The sequence below is a fragment of the Camelina sativa genome, chromosome 12, assembly GCF_030686135.1.
Source record: "Camelina sativa cultivar CO46 ecotype springtype chromosome 12, ASM3068613v1".
Classification (NCBI taxonomy): domain Eukaryota; kingdom Viridiplantae; phylum Streptophyta; class Magnoliopsida; order Brassicales; family Brassicaceae; genus Camelina; species Camelina sativa.
The window spans coordinates 15431402-15447877 of record NC_141891.1 but is presented as its reverse complement, the minus strand read 5'-3'; the positions used below and the strand labels follow the sequence as shown (position 1 = coordinate 15447877).

The following is a 16476-nucleotide window of genomic DNA, read 5'->3' as shown; positions in this document are numbered from 1 at the left end:
TATTTTGCGACTCTGTTTGGTTAGAATCTTTCTCATCGTTAGGTGTTTCCCCTCCTTGAAGAAGCATCTTATACCCGCTATTCCGAAACAAGGCTAACCTAATCAGAGACCTGAAACAAGACTAACCTAGATCAGAGGCCAGGATATCATAATGCCGACTAAGAATGTTGTACAGATCCAAGTGATCAGAAGAAACAAGATACTTAATTCAGAGATAAAACCATACTCCCAAACGGAGCCAGTATGGTAATAATACAGGTGTGTGCTTTCCATGCTTTCAAGTAACTGAGTTACTGTGTTCAAATGAACACCGCTGTGTTGAGACAAGAAAAGCCTTCAAAATTAGAACACGAGTATTCTTCATTATTAAAGGGAGTATTCTCTCATCACATTTCTCAGTCAATGGTTTTGAAGGCTTGAAGCTATCTATTAGAGTCAAACTCCAGTTGATACAAGTTTTGAATGATTTAAATTGGATGCTGTTCAAAAAATAGGGTAGTTCTTGCAAGTCAAAGAAAATCCAAACCTGTTCAATCCACTTTCTATATGAGCGTCCAGAGATGAAATCACTTGAGGAAGCTGCGCCAACGCCTTTAAAGAAAATGAGAAATGCCATAAGACACACAAGTCATTATTTATTTTATACATTCTTGATTCTTCTACACCATAACACATACATACTTGTCCAGTGGCCTTAGTTAGAGAAGCTTTCGCCAAAAGATTCTTCGGGAGCTTTGCCAACTGCGCCTGCACATAACCATTATTCCAAAATCAGAGATAAAACATCTTACACCCACTCATCCTCATAAAACTCTATCAATGCTTCTTTATTAACTAGATTCCAATGAAATAGAAGGCATCTTCTTCTTAGAACACCAACGAAACTGTTGCATCTATGTCTGAAATTATTTCACCAAATCTCCATTTTATATCATCAGAATCAACCCTAAAGGTCTTCATCAAACAAACCTAATCAAAACCAATCCCTAGAGCAACAACAAATACAGATTTGATCAAAGACTAATCTTACTTGCATACTTGTAGCTAAAGCCACCAAAAATCTCATCCCCACTTCATCACTAATTCACTCCTTAGACCAAATTCAACCTCTGAGACAGAGAAGACGACGAGACAGAGGAGATTACCTTGTCTATTAACCCGACGAGACAGAGGAGACAGAGAAGACGACGAGTTCTTAAGCTTGACGACACAGAGGAGATCTCTTGCCTTCGGGGGATAGAGGAGAGAGAGGATACGACGAGAATCGGTGGACACGACGAAACAAGGAGACGAGGAGACGAGGAGATCGGTCGACTGGGTGATTCAATGGCCGGAACGAGACAGAGGAGACGACGGTAAGATCCAGAACACAAATTGCTCGCCTTTTCGCCTTGTCGCCATTTGCAAGAGAAGAAGAAAAATAAATGTCGAAGAAAAAGAAATGTGAAAGAAAAAAAAATTGAAACCGAACTTTTCCGTGTGACACGTCAGCGTTAGATCAGGACAAGAACTGATCTTATTCAAGATCAGTTGGACCGATCTTATGGCCACTGTTCATTAAATTTGATTTTAATATGGGCTTAGATCACATGGGGTGATCTACCGATAAATATGGCCTAAACCCATATTAAAATCAAATTTAATGAACAGTGGCCATAAGATCGGTCCAACTGATCTTGAATAAGATCAGTTCTTGTCCTGATCTAACACTGACGTGTCACACGGAAAAGTTCGGTTTCAATTTTTTTTTCTTTCACATTTCTTTTTCTTCGACATTTCTTTTTCTTCTTCTCTTGCAAATGGCGACAAGGCGAAAAGGCGAGCAATTTGTGTTCCGGATCTTACCGTCGTCTCCTCTGTCTCGTTCCGGCCATTGAATCACCCAGTCGACCGATCTCCTCGTCTCCTCGTCTCCTTGTTTCGTCGTGTCCACCGATTCTCGTCGTATCCTCTCTCTCCTCTGTCCCCCGAAGTCAAGAGATCTCCTCTGTGTCGCCAAGCTTAAGAACTCGTCGTCTTCTCTGTCTCCTCTGTCTCGTCGGGTTAATAGACAAGGTAATCTCCTCTGTCTCGTCGTCTTCTCTGTCTCAGAAGTTGAATTTGGTCTAAGGAGTGAATTAGTGATGAAGTGGGGATGAGATTTTTGGTGGCTTTAGCTACAAGTATGCAAGTAAGATTAGTCTTTGATCAAATCTGTATTTGTTGTTGCTCTAGGGATTGGTTTTGATTAGGTTTGTTTGATGAAGACCTTTAGGGTTGATTCTGATGATATAAAATGGGGATTTGGTGAAATAATTTCAGACATAGATGCAACAGTTTCGTTGGTGTTCTAAGAAGAAGATGCCTTCTATTTCATTGGAATCTAGTTAATAAAGAAGCATTGATAGAGTTTTATGAGGATGAGTGGGTGTAAGATGTTTTATCTCTGATTTTGGAATAATGGTTATGTGCAGGTGCAGTTGGCAAAGCTCCCGAAGAATCTTTTGGCGAAAGCTTCTCTGACTAAGGCCACTGGACAAGTATGTATGTGTTATGGTGTAGAAGAATCAAGAATGTATAAAATAAATAATGACTTGTGTGTCTTATGGCATTTCTCATTTTCTTTAAAGGCGTTGGTGCAGCTTCCTCAAGTGATTTCATCTCTGGACGCTCATATAGAAAGTGGATTGCACAGGTTTGGATTTTCTTTGACTTGCAAGAACTACCCTATTTTTTGAACAGCATCCAATTTAAATCATTCAAAACTTGTATCCACTGGAGTTTGACTCTAATAGATAGCTTCAAGCCTTCAAAACCATTGACTGAGAAATGTGATGAGAGAATACTCCCTTTAATAATGAAGAATACTCATGTTCTAATTTTGAAGGCTTTTCTTGTCTCAACACAGCGGTGTTCATTTGAACACAGTAACTCAGTTACTTGAAAACATGGAAAGCACACACCTGTATTATTACCATACTGGCTCCGTTTGGGAGTATGGTTTTATCTCTGAATTAAGTATCTTGTTTCTTCTGATCACTTGGATCTGTACAACATTCTTAGTCGGCATTATGATATCCTGGCCTCTGATCTAGGTTAGTCTTGTTTTAGGTCTCTGATTAGGTTAGCCTTGTTTCGGAATAACGGGTATAAGATGCTTCTTCAAGGAGGGGAAACACCTAACGATGAGAAAGATTCTAACCAAACAGAGTCGCAAAATAGAGCTGGTAATTCAGATAGGAATCATGGACCTCATAGTTTCGTAAACCAGAATCATCATAATCCATGGAACATGGAAGGACGGGCAATGACAGCTTTAAATTCATTTGGTCAGAATGCAAGATCAAGAACAACAACAACATCTACCCCAGGCTGGTCTCGAAGAGTTCAACATCAGCAAGCAGTTATAGAGCCTGCAATGATCAATGAGAAAAGAAAAACTCTCTCGGAGCTGTTTTTATCTCTGATTCTCTTCCGGTTTGGGAGTATGGTTTTATCTCTGATTCTCTTAAATGTTGTGGAGGAAGTAAGAGAATCTGCTTCTGCTGTGTCGCATTGTGTAACTTTATTTTATTTATTATGTGATTATGAAACATTGAAACTTGATTGATATTTGCTTAACACTGAACTATGTGGTTCACTTTATTATATACAATGTGTATTGAACATAATGATACTTCGATACATCTTTCACCTTCATAACGAGTTCTAAAAAGCCAACATAAAAATTGTACTCCCTCTGTTTCACAAAGAGTGTCATTCTGGAGAAAATTTCTTGTTTCACAAAGAATGTCATTTTACATTTCCAATGAGTGTTTTAATGCTAAATTTTCTTTTTTACCCCTAAACCCAAAGCTATTTTCATTGAATTTTGATCATTAATCACTTAATAAATAGGGGCAAATAAGTATAATTCAAACTTTTCTTAATTTGTGTGAAATATGTCAAAATGACACTCTTTGTGAAACAGAGGGAGTAATATGTTTAAGAATATTAATAAACATTATATTATTAAATAGTATTAAATAGTATTAAATATTCTTAAATTATTTATTAAACATTAATCTATGTATTTATTAATCCATATATTTTAATGAATTTTAGTAAAGTTTTATAAGTTTGCAATTAAAATGTTCTTTTATAAAATTGTAATATGTTTAAAAATATTAATAAACATTATATTATTAAATAGTATTAAACATTCTTAAATTATTTATTAAACATTAATATATGTATTTATTAAACATTTTAAAATTTCTATAAGAATATTATATTATTAAATCTTAAGATCTTATACATGTTCTCCCAATAACTTACTTCTTAACAAAAGTTCTTAAGAACTGATCTTACATTATTTTTACAATATTTCTCCCCTAAGAACACCCTTACCTGATCCCCCTATAAGGGCATCCTTAATGGGATAACTTTTTTTTGTATTCTTAGATTAAATATATAGTGAAAATAATGTAAGATCAGTTGTTAAGATCATAGGTAAAAAAAATAGGGAAACTAATTATGGTGTTCTTAGAATAAAAATATAGTGAAAAAAACATTGTAAATAAAATGTAAAAAAAAAAAACAAACATACAACTCAGTCATTGTCTTCTCTACGTTCAGGCCACAACTCAAAATCCCAAACCTTGGCGAAGTGAAAAAATCAAGATTTTTGCTCTTGTTGTTGTTGTTGTTGAGCCTTGAGTTTCTCGAACTGCTTCCGTAGATAAGCTTGTTTGAGTTTCTCACGACGATTTGTTGCCTGCTCTTGTCTCCTTTGCTTCAACTCAGTTGCCTTTTCTCTCTCTTGATTTACTTCCTCATGAACTTCCCTAAATAAACAAGAGAGATATGTCGATTCACTTCCTAAAACAGAGTAAATTCTACAGCAATGGACTTGTTGCCTTCTTTCCTAAGAGCGATGATGAAACAAATAATTAACAGAGAAAAGAGATTAGAAATGGAATTACCTGACCATGCGCACATGTTGACCTAGATCAGTTGTCCCAATTGCTCGTCCAAGTCCAACAAATTTTGTTGCTAAACAGCGAACCATCGTCTTCACCATCATGTTTTAAATCTTCAGGTGGTGCTGAAATGGAACTGTTGTAACTCCTCGATGGTTTTGGATCTTCATGTTCAATGCCTTTCCTGAAGAAATCAACACAGTACTTCTCTTCACCTTCTTCATCAGAGAGCTCTCCTCTAACAAGTTTCTCATACAACTGAGCCTTTTTCTCCAATGCTGCATAACTTACAGCTCCGTCTTTTACCGCTTTGTGCTCAAGCTTGTCCCTATTTGAGTGTCCAATTTACCTCTCCAACTTTGTAAGTCCTGTGACGATCATAAAAACAGAGAAAGAAGATAGATGTGTAAAACAAGAAGAAAAAGTCAGTGACTGGTGTTATCTTTCTTCTGCATCAGGGAGAAACAACCAAAAGATCAATATCAGTTTCAGTCATAAGTTTCAGGTAAGAGGAAACACAACAAATGCTATAGACAATCATGCTTTAAGACCAATGAGATTATTGTTAATTTACAAAACCACAAACAAAGCCATCAATCAAAACCACCAAAAAATTCCACAGGGAGAATGATTCAAACAAAATCTAAAGAGATACACAATGAATAGCCCCAAGATCCACAAGATGTAAATAAAATCAACTCAAGATATCTTGAAATTGTTCAATCTAGTCGAACTCTATAAATTCAAACAGAACGATAAAATCCACAAGAACAAAAGTGAAGTTTCAGCCAAAGAAACATAGGAAGAAACGAGACCTTCTATATACCACTTCAACCCAAATCAAGAATACAAAACAAAAGATGTGTTCGAAGCTGCAGACAAAACAAGGATCTAAGGTTCCAAACAATGCCACATTGAATCCCAAACCCTAGATAAATCTGATATCAAAAACCCCAATTATAATGAAACAACCGCAAAATTTCAGAAACCCAGAAGAACCCTAAGACTACTCACGTAAAAATTAAAGCAATTAGAGAGCAAACGAGAGAGAGTGATAGATTACAGGAGCAGTAGGAGAAGATACGGAGAGAGGAGCCGGTGGAGATGTTGAATCGGAGGTTTGGTCAGAAGGAGAAGGAGAGAAATGAAAATTTTTCGTTCTCTCAAAAACATTTTCGACCAATCAGAAGACAGGAAATAAATTAGAACAGGGTTGTACATCAGTTCTATCTCAAGACCAATATTTTTGATCTAAGCCCACTGTTCTGTTTTTTAATAATATAAATGGCTTAGAACACATCAAGTGTTGCACCGTTAAGGATGGCCTAAACATGTCCTAAGAGTTTGATTCTATATTTTAATGTAGAAAGTATTATATATATTTAACATTGTTTTAAATTTTTATTTTATTTATATAAAAAATATTTCTTTTATATTTCTTGCATTTCTAATTTATTCATATTTTTTTTTTTTAAACAGCTGCTTGCATTGATTAATTTGGACAGTGATCCTCATGGAGAATGTTTACAAGAAAACTTGGAACATAGGAATGAGAAATATGAGTCAAGTGATTTTGAAAATTTGATTTGGCTAATAGATCTGCTGCTTTGTTGTTGTTACGCCTTGTCCATTGAAACTTGACTTCTTCAAAATTCTGCTTGAGATGGTTAATTTCTCTGATCCATGTGTGCCATCTAAAACTGTGTTGTTCGCCGTTGATTAATCTCATAACTTTGAGATTATCACCTTCGAAAATTATCCGTGTGAATCCTTGTCTCAATGTCTCCTTTATTGCTATAACAAGCGCTTGAAGTTCTGCTTCCATTGGTGCATGGCATCTCGATCCTATGCTGCATCCTGCATTAATATAAAAGCCTTCTGAATCACGAAGTATCCAGCCTGCTTGTGAAGCAGTTTCATTCTGACCAAATTTGCAGTCCACATTGCATTTAATGAATCCTTCTTGTGGTTTTCGCCATTGTGAGGAATGTGATCTTGCATTCTGTCCTCTTGAACTTCGAGTTGTCTGTTCTAGAGACCATATGTCCACCCAATCCATTGCTTCTTTTAGTGCAAACTGAAAATCCTCCTGCCAACTGTAGGTTGTTTGTTGATACAGCCACATATTTCTACTTTTCCATAATCTCCATAGCAACCAAAGTGGAAGTTGTCGTTCCACTTTTGTATACTCTTCCTTATTGTGACGGTCGATAATAATCTTTATCCTCTCAGCCAAAGAGTAATCTTGTGCATACAACTCAGTATAAAGGCCTTGTTGTGTCTGCCAGAGGTCTCGTGCATGTTGGCATTCAAAAAGAAGATGCGAGATAGTTTCTTCAGCCTGTAAACATCTTGGACAAATGGGGTTAGTTGTTATCCTGCGACGATTAAGTTCAACTCTCACTGCCAAAGCATTTGTTAGAATTCTCCAAAGAAAATGTTTTAATTTCGGAGCAGTCTTGGTTTTCCACATTGTAGTCTTCAAATCATGATGAAATAAAGGCACATCATCTTGGTTTCTATAGTCTGCCAGGTGAGTTGCTAACCAGTAACCCGATTTGACCGTATAAATCCCAGAATCATTGTAATGCCAACCCAAAAGATCTGGTTGTTCCGTTGGTATTACCTTGATTTGTTGTATGAGATGTATATCCTCTGGGATCACATATCTTTGTAGGGTTTCTAAATTCCAGCCAGTTTGTGTGTCATTCATTAATTCACTGACTGTTCTGAAGTTCTCCTCAATACCCTCAATTATCCTTGGAGCTCTTGGTGGATGGGTTAATAGCCAAGGATCAGCCCAAACATGTGTATTCCGACCATTGCCAATCAAAAGTCTCATTCCTTTTCTCAACAGATCTCGTCCTTCCAGCAGGGACTTCCAAATAAAAGACGACTTATAACCATTTCCAGCGTTAAAGATATTCGAATCCGGAAAATATCTGCCTTTCAACAGTCGAGCTACCAAGCTTTCAGGGTTTTGCAGGATACGCCATACTTGTTTGCCAAGAAGACTGAGGTTAAACTGTTCTATATCTCTGAAACCTAATCCTCCTTCTTTCTTTGGTGTGCTCATTCTCCTCCAAGATACCCAATGCATTGGTTTTTTCCGTGGATCTTTCTCCCACCAATATTTAGCCATCATTTTATTGATCTCATCACAGGTTCCTTTGGGTAGTTTAAAGCAGTTCATTGTGTATATCGGTGTAGCCAAGGCCACCGTCTTTATTAGCACTTCTTTACCAGCCTCTGACAGATATCGATTCTTCCAACTCTTAGTTCGTTGCTGTACTTTATCCACCACAAATTTAAAGATTTCTTTTTTCTTTTGACCAACCTGCTCCGGTAAACCCAAATATTTTTCACAGCCTCCGTCATTATGGATATTAAGTATCCTTCGTAGCTTCGTTTTAGTCTGAGGTCTCACTCTTGAGCCAAAGGTGATTGCTGATTTATTGAGATTGACTGCCTGCCCAGAAACCCTCTCATATGTTGACAAAATTTTCATAACTGTGTTGCATGATTTTGGATGCGCGTGACAAAAGAAGAGTGCATCATCTGCAAACAATAAATGATTGATCGATGGTCCTGTATTGCTGATCTTCATACCCTTTAGCTTACCGTCTCTTGCAGCTTTTGATAGTAGATGACTTAGAACATCAGCACATAAGATAAATAGATAAGGGGATAAAGGATCCCCTTGTCTGATACCTCTTTCAGGTGTGATATATCCTCGTGGGGTTCCATTTATCAGGACTGAATAGCTAACTGTTTCAACACAATTCATTATCCAATTGATCCAAACTGTATCAAAACCCATGTGCTGCATTGTCTCCCTTAGGAATTGCCACTCTAATCTGTCATAGGCTTTGGATATATCTGTCTTCACTGTCATATAACTGTTTGCCCAACGTTTTCTTCTTTTCAGAGAGTGGATCATCTCATGAGCTATGATAACATTGTCCATTATGTTTCGTCCTTTAATAAACGCGGCTTGGTTCTCTGACACTATAGCTGATAAATGGCCTTGCAGTCGTTCCACTAAGATTTTTGAGATGATTTTGTAGCTTACATTGCAGAGGGCAATTGGCCGGAACTCATTCATGGCTGTTGAGACTTCCACTTTTGGGATGAGGCATATATTCGTGTGGTTCAAGTTTTCTTTCATTCTGCCTTCTCTGAAGAAATACGTGATTTCGGCAATGACTTCTTCTTTTATTTCTGGCCAAAGTTGTTGATAGAAAGCAGCCGTGATTCCATCAGGGCCTGGTGCTCTATCAACTCCAAATACTGAAAACAGCTTTTGTTATCTCCTCCTTTGTTACCATGCGCTGTAGATCATTATTCATTGCAGTAGTCACCTTTGGCTCCATACCCTGAAACACCTCTGTGTAATCTTGATTCTGATTTCTTGTCGATTGGTAGAGGTTTGTGAAAAAGCTTTCTGCGATATCTCCTATCTCATCATCACCTCTGTAAACTCTCCCTGAATCCTCTATTGCCAAAATTCTGTTTCTTGCAACCCGTTCTTTAGCTGTAGCGTGAAAATATTTTGTGTTTCGATCCCCTAGGGTAAGCCAAGTATTCCTGCTTTTTAGTTTCCAATGTTGTTCTTCATCTCGATAGGCTTGAGCCAACTGATGTCTTACTCTGCTGATTTCTTGTGTCGAATATGTGCCAGTGGTCATAGCCCGGTCTAACTCTTTTTTCAACATACTGATCCTGACAGTTGCATTCAGTCTATTATCTCTTTTCCAGTTAGCAATCGAGCTCCGAATACCTCTTAATCTGTCATTGAGAGAATAAGTATTGTCTTGGTTTTTCCAATCAGTAATCACCATTTCTTTGAATCCATCTCGCTTGATCAAACGACTGTCATAACGAAAGTGATTTTTACGCTGTCCCGGTGTATAGCAGAAGTTTGTAACAAGGGGTTTATGATCTGATCCTTCAAAAGGTAGAAATTCTGTTTGAGCTGATGGAAAGAGGGCTAGCCACTCAGAATTGGCCATTGTTCTATCCAAACAACACCACACATCGTGAGTATGTCGTTTCCCTGTCCAAGAGAAATGATCTCCTATTGACTTGAGATCATGGAAGCCGCATATGGTGATCATGTTTCTGAAATCAGTAAAAGATGTTTCTGATCTTCGTGGACCTCCTCTCTTCTCTCCATTTCCTTTTATCTCATTGAAATCTCCCATTATCAACCATGGTCCTTGTCTCATTTCTGATATTGTTTCTAGTAGATTCCAGAGAATGTGTCGACGACTTTGATCTGGGTAACCGTAAACAACCGACAAATAAAATGAAATTCCATTGAAGTTGATTTGCATATCTACAAGATGAGCTGAAAGGGAAATAACTGAAACAGAAACTGAATTTTTCCAAAGCACAGCCATTCCACCACTTATACCTTGTGGTGGAACTGTTACAAACTGAGAATACCCCAAATCATAAGCGACTTCATTGATCTTTGCATCCTGCTGTTTTGTTTCCATTAGGCATAACATGTCCGGGAGATACATCCGTTGTATCTCCTTAAGGCGTCGAACTGTAAGGTCTATGCCAAGACCTTGACAGTTCCAGCAGGCTGTATTCATGGTGGCTGTGGTGGTTTAGGGCCCACCGCGCCTCTACACTGGTTGTTCCTTGAGGAACTGCTGCTCTCCCCACTCTCTCGAATCACTACCTTTGAAGGACTGACCGGTATTGCTTCACATTCTTGCGGCTCTGTTTCCTCTCTCTTACGTTTTCCCCTCTCATTTGCTTCAGTTGCCATCCTCCTGGCATTAGCTTCCATGACCATTGGGTTTGGCTGAAATTTTGGAGAGTACCTTTGGTATAGAACACTCCCTGGTATGTCACCAATTGCATTGTCGAAAACCGGAATGGGGTTGTAGAGCTCATTCATATCCATCTCACTCTGGTACATATTGTACTCACCACCTGATTCTTCGAGATCATTATCATCTTCTGAAACTTCTTGATCTGCCAATGCATTGTGTTCCGGATCAATATCATCGAGCTCTTCATTGGGTTCCGGTTCTTCAACCATAGGGATGTCAGCGTCTGCTACTCCATTCGGTTCGTCGTCACCTATCTCACGGATTATCACTCCTGGATTAGGATTCTGGGGAGGTTCATCATCCGCATCCTCATCAGGATCTTGTTCTTCTCCACCATTTTGAACCAGACAGGCACCAGTATCGTGGGTCAGCATTCCACACACTTCACAAAACCCTCTCAGGCGCTCAAAACGAAAACGTAGAAGCGTGTTAACACCCCTCTGAAACTGAAAGTTTCGTTGAAACCTTAAGGGATCCTCCACATTCCAATTGACTTGCACACGAACAAATTCAATCCGTGCAGCGGCTTCAGCGTCATAGTCCACCTCCATTAGATTCCCCAAATTTCGTCCAACATGAGCAATGACTTCACGGTTCAGGAACTGGAGTGGAATTCCTCTTATTTGAATCCAGAACGAAATGAAATTGAGCAACGGAGGATTTTCAAGAGCATTCCACCGTTGTAACACCAGCATACGGTCATTAAACACCCAAGGTCCGCGTCTCATAACCGTCTCCATTGATTCTTCCGAAGGGAAAATGAATTGAAATTGGTTCCCTGGAACAATCCTTCCATGAACAAGGCCCGCTTGACCCCAAGCCCGAGGCATCGCAGCGATGATGGATCGAAGATTCTGACGTCGTGGCATTACTGGCCTACCCATGATGATAAAGCGATTCTCCGCAGCCGCCTGGGCCACTATCTCTTCTGGGATTGGAATTGGGGCGTCGTCTGCACCGAGATTGAGATCCTGGACTGCTCTTCTCAAGTTGTCACCCATCTTTGCGAGAACTTCTTAGTATCGAAAAGGAAAGAGTGTTTGGGATGCAAATTTGATGAAAGTAAGTGAAAAATTTCCAATTCCATGTCTGCGATTAAATAGAGGAATCCACTCAATAACCGCCGTAGTGGCATCACGATGATTGCGGGAAATCAAAGTGGAGATAACTGCCTGAGAAATGGAGAAAACTGCTGCCACTCCGCCGGCAAAATCGACGAGAACCGTCGCAAAATAAAACTGATAAAATAACTGTAAAATCGCCTTTACTGTCGCCATTCCCATCACGCATTTTTTTTGTTTAATCTAATTTATTCATATTTATTTTTAAAATTTGAATAGTTAAATTTAAATTTACATATATTGGTTTTAACAAAACAATCAACTTTATTTGAGAATTAGATGTTCCTATTTATTTTTAAACGATCAATGTGTAACATATAAGCATTTTGTCTTGCAATCACAAGTTCCATTTCCATTGCTTAACTCCATGGTTAAACTATAATATATGTTGTCCTATTTGTAGGAATAACAACATACTTATTTAATTTATTTAAAAGAGCAGATGATTAAACGAAATAAACATTTCTCCAAATTTTATAATTCAATCAGTGAGTGTACTTATTACTTTGAAAAACTTTTACATTGAAGTTCATAAAATCATATAAGAAAACTAAAATACTATATCACTTCAAATTTGGAAGGAAACACTTGGTATTCCTTTTTAAAAAAATCAAGACACATAGAAAAATTTATTAATATTTAACTCACTTTAAAGACATTAAAGGTCATTTAACTCAAAAATAATTTCTATCCAATAATTTCATACATTCCTCCCACAAATAAAAAAAATATATATATGTTCAAGATTTTATTTAAATATTACATAATTTTTTAGTTAGCTAAATTTATAGTCACATATATACAATATATATACATAAGAATTTATATTACTTATTAACACCATAATTCGATCCATTATTTGCTTAACTCAATATTGGTTTCAAAGCCAACTAAAGAAAAACAGAAACGATCTTATTGATATTAGACCAAAACATGGGCATACAAACATAATCACTTACATGGAAGATATTTTTTAAAAATAACTTATTATTGCAACATCAATGTATGAAGGGTTTACATAAGCAATTAATTAGAAAATATATAATACAATAAATGTATTGGAAACAATATCAGTCAATGATAAGATTGGATCCTCAAAAGTAAGAAACAACATCTTCATAATTCATAAAAAGTAAACGCCACAATTATACACATCTGAACGAAATGGTATAAACATATAATGTATAAATAAAAGTGACGGCAAAGCCCGTATATGCCTAATTAAAACGAAATAATACAAAAGAGTGGGCCTGGGCATTCGGGTACCCATTCGGGTTCGGTTCGGGTATTTCGGGTTTTTGGATTTAGAGGTATAGAACCCGTTCGGGTATTTCTAGACTTCGGGTTTGGATCGGGTTCGGTTCGGATATCTCGGGTTCGGATTCGGATTACCCGAAATTCACAAAACTCAATATTTTAGTATCTAATTTAGTCTACATTATTCAATAATACGCAATATATCTAAAAATTTAGTGTATTTTCTACCCAAATTTACTAATAAACAGTTTAAATACTTCAAATTGTCGAAAATATCTAAAAATCTGAATATTTTGAACATTTATATTATTAAAATTATAAATATTACTAATATATTACTACTATATATTAATAATGTTAGTATATTCGGATACCCGTTCGGATTTCGGTTCGGATCGGGTTCGGATTCGGGTTTTCGGATATAGAGATTTAGAACCCGTTCGGGTATTTTACAATTTCGGATACGGATTCGGATCGGGTTTTTTGGATCGGGTTCGGATCGGATATTCGGATCCGGGTATTTTGCCCAGGCCTACAAAAGAGAAAACGAAAAAGACCAACAAAAAAACAAGAAAGTGCCAACTACACCACAACCTACGCGTTGCGTGGGGAAGCACATAGGTAAAAAGGAAAAAGAAAAAGGAAGAGTAGAGAAAGGCCCATTAGGGTTTGGATATAGCAAGAGTATAAATATATGGGGATTTGGGAAAGTGCGAGAGAAATCAAAAAACCCTAGGCAGAGATAGAAGAAACAACAAAGATGTCTTCCTCGGCACGAAGCGCGTTCGAGAATCCGATAGCAATCAGCGCCAATGATTTCATCAAGATGGAAAATCGGGTGATTGGGGATGGTCCGCCACCGTCTCCGGAGACCATTGGACGCATCTACGAAGAAGTTTTGAATGAAATCGCCGGCGATGATATGGAATTCCGGGGTCGTCTCATGGATAGAGCTTCGGCTAATTTCAGGGTTCTATACAAGGCTAAGCAGCAGATTATCCGAAACAAAAAGGCTGCTGAGGAAGCAGCGAGCGGAGATACCTCATCGGAACTCGGTAAGTAGCAACAAGGTGTGAAGGCTGATGAGTTGGACGTGGAGAAGGAGACTAGTGAGGACAAGGAGAAGATGACTACTAACACGCCCTGAGTATTGAGATCATGATGTGGGACTTTTACTTGTTTGTTTCTTAATGTCTTTTAATATTTTTGTCACATGAATTTTTTGTCTTGTGTAAACAAATTTCCAAACCCTTTCGATCGATGATCCAATAGTGAGTGAGTTTGCTTTCCTTTTAAAGGAAATTAACAATCTCTATCTATCTTGGATAACTTTTTTTGTATCAAGACTCTAAAATCTAATGCTACAAAACCTGGCAAAAGAAACTGTTCCCTGGAAACATTGGAATTCAGATATTAAATAATGGTCTCAGCATAGTGCATGTTCTTGTCCTGAACAAACAGAAAAACTGCCAGATCAAACAGTAGATCAATGCTCAATGCCTTGGCTCCATCGTCGCTTGTCTCCTCCTTGCCTTGGTTACCAATGTCGTGGTACCCATAAACATTCGTATTTGCTTTTATTGTATTGAAATCTTGAGTTAGTTCGGATTGTGAATGTTTTGTTCAAACTCAAACGACCGTGACTAAAAAATGTTATGGCGGTTTCAACATCCGGTTAGAAAAAATCCGGTTTGGCTTAGAAGGTTATGTATGGATTAAACTGAGATGCACTCGCCGGACTCATCTACGGCGATGTCTTTATCGGATCCTACGCTCCAGCTCCCACCACAGAAAGCTACCCTTGAGCAATCATGTACGGTTTTAACTTGTTTGGCTTGCTTTTTGTTGTTGTGTGAAAATGTTTCTGAAACGGATCAAAGTTGTACTTTGTGTTGGTTAAAAATAATTAAGAATTGTATATTTCAAAATTTCTTGTTTTTTTTTTTTTTTAAAAGATATATGTGATCATTGATTATACTTTCTTGCATACGTTAATTCCGAACGTATAAACTCATTTGACATTCGAAAATGGTAAAGTACCAGTTTTGACTATCCAACTAATACTTGATCATTCATGTACGGTTTAAATTTGTTTGGCTTGCTTTTTTTGCTGTGTGATTGGTTAAAAATAAGAAGTGTATACTTCAAAATTTCTTGGGTTTTTTTTTTGTTTTTTGTTTTTTTTGTGATTACACTTTCTTGCATACGTTACTTCCAAACGTATTTTAGTATATACTCATTCCAAAATGGCTAAAACTACCAGTTGTTTACTATCCAACTAATACTTGTGAATTAAGTACTCCTACATTTTATATCATGATACTAAAATCACATGAAGAATTACGTTGGATTCACGTTAATGACCTACTATTCATATACAGTACTCCAAATACAGAAAGATCTCATGATATCGGATTAAAAATATCAAATAGCTAGTGAGTCACACACAATATCTTCACTTGGATTCTTTGTGGGCAAACGCTGTGTCTTAAGCTGCTCTGGCGTCTCCATTCTAATGCAGATTCTTTGTGGGCAAACTGGATTCGCAATAACAAAATCAAAGATGAGATCCTTTGGCAAATTGATGAGAAGAAGCAGACTTCTTGGACGTGGAAAGCTTTGCTCCACCTTCGACCCCTTGCAATCAATTTCCTTAGCTGTGACGTGGGAAATGGACACCAAGTAAGTTTCTGGTATGACATCTGGACTCCTTTTGGTCAATTAATACAATATCTCAGACCATCAGGGCCTGCTCAAACAGGAATCTCGTTAAGTGGAACTGTGGCGAGTGCTTGTACTCCGCATGGTTGGCTCCTACGCCCTTCACGGTCTCCGCAAGCTGAAAGGCTTCAAATTCACCTAACCACAATCCGACTTCCGTCCATGAACTCGGAACAAGACAGCTTCTTCTGGTGCACACAGGGAGAAAGGCATGGCAGCTTCAGTACAAAACGAACCTGGGATGCCTTAAGGGAAAGACAAGAACCGCTACCCTGGACGATACATGTCTGGTACAAGGGTGCTATTCCACGACACGCATTCATGATATGGCTAATGTTCCTGAATCGCCTCCCAACTCGTACCAGGTTAGCATCCTGGGGGATGCAACTAGACACATCTTGCTGCAATTGTGGTCTTTACCCGGAGACTCGCGATCATCTCTTTCTCAACTGCGAATACAGTGAAGAGATATGGCAGCGGGTAACCGGGAGGTTAGGCTACAATCCTTTTGTCTTTCACACCTGGGAAGCATTCGTAACTTGGTTAGATACTCCTCTCTCATCTTCCAAGATGTCTCTGCGTCGCCTA

The 16476-nt window shown here is 37.9% G+C and overlaps 2 protein-coding genes and 1 pseudogene across 3 annotated transcripts; all 3 read right to left on the bottom strand.

The window, feature by feature from the left end:
• Positions 1-4480: 4480 nt before the first annotated feature.
• On the bottom strand, positions 4481-5285 carry LOC104759403 (uncharacterized protein At4g18257 pseudogene; annotated as a pseudogene). The gene is made up of 2 exons (XR_015573676.1): positions 4944-5285; positions 4481-4805 (listed from the first exon to the last, which is right to left on the bottom strand). The product of XR_015573676.1 is annotated as an uncharacterized protein At4g18257 pseudogene (transcript).
• Positions 5286-9217: 3932 nt separating this feature from the next.
• Positions 9218-10468, bottom strand: LOC147930556 (uncharacterized). Its single transcript, XM_087476929.1, has one exon. The coding sequence runs from the start codon at positions 10466-10468 to the stop codon at positions 9218-9220; it is 1251 nt and encodes a 416-aa protein (XP_087333055.1).
• Positions 10469-10539: 71 nt separating this feature from the next.
• On the bottom strand, positions 10540-11817 carry LOC147930555 (uncharacterized). Its single transcript, XM_087477946.1, has one exon. It carries the CDS (start codon positions 11788-11790, stop codon positions 10540-10542), a length of 1251 nt encoding a protein of 416 aa, XP_087334072.1. The 5' UTR covers positions 11791-11817.
• Positions 11818-16476: the final 4659 nt, after the last annotated feature.

What these genes read in the sequence shown, in the direction of transcription:
- LOC147930556 (XM_087476929.1), bottom strand. Translation starts at nt 10,468, where the DNA reads ATGTATCTCCCGGACATGTTATGCCTAATGGAAACAAAACAGCAGGAT.
- LOC147930555 (XM_087477946.1), bottom strand. Translation starts at nt 11,790, where the DNA reads ATGGGTGACAACTTGAGAAGAGCAGTCCAGGATCTCAATCTCGGTGCA.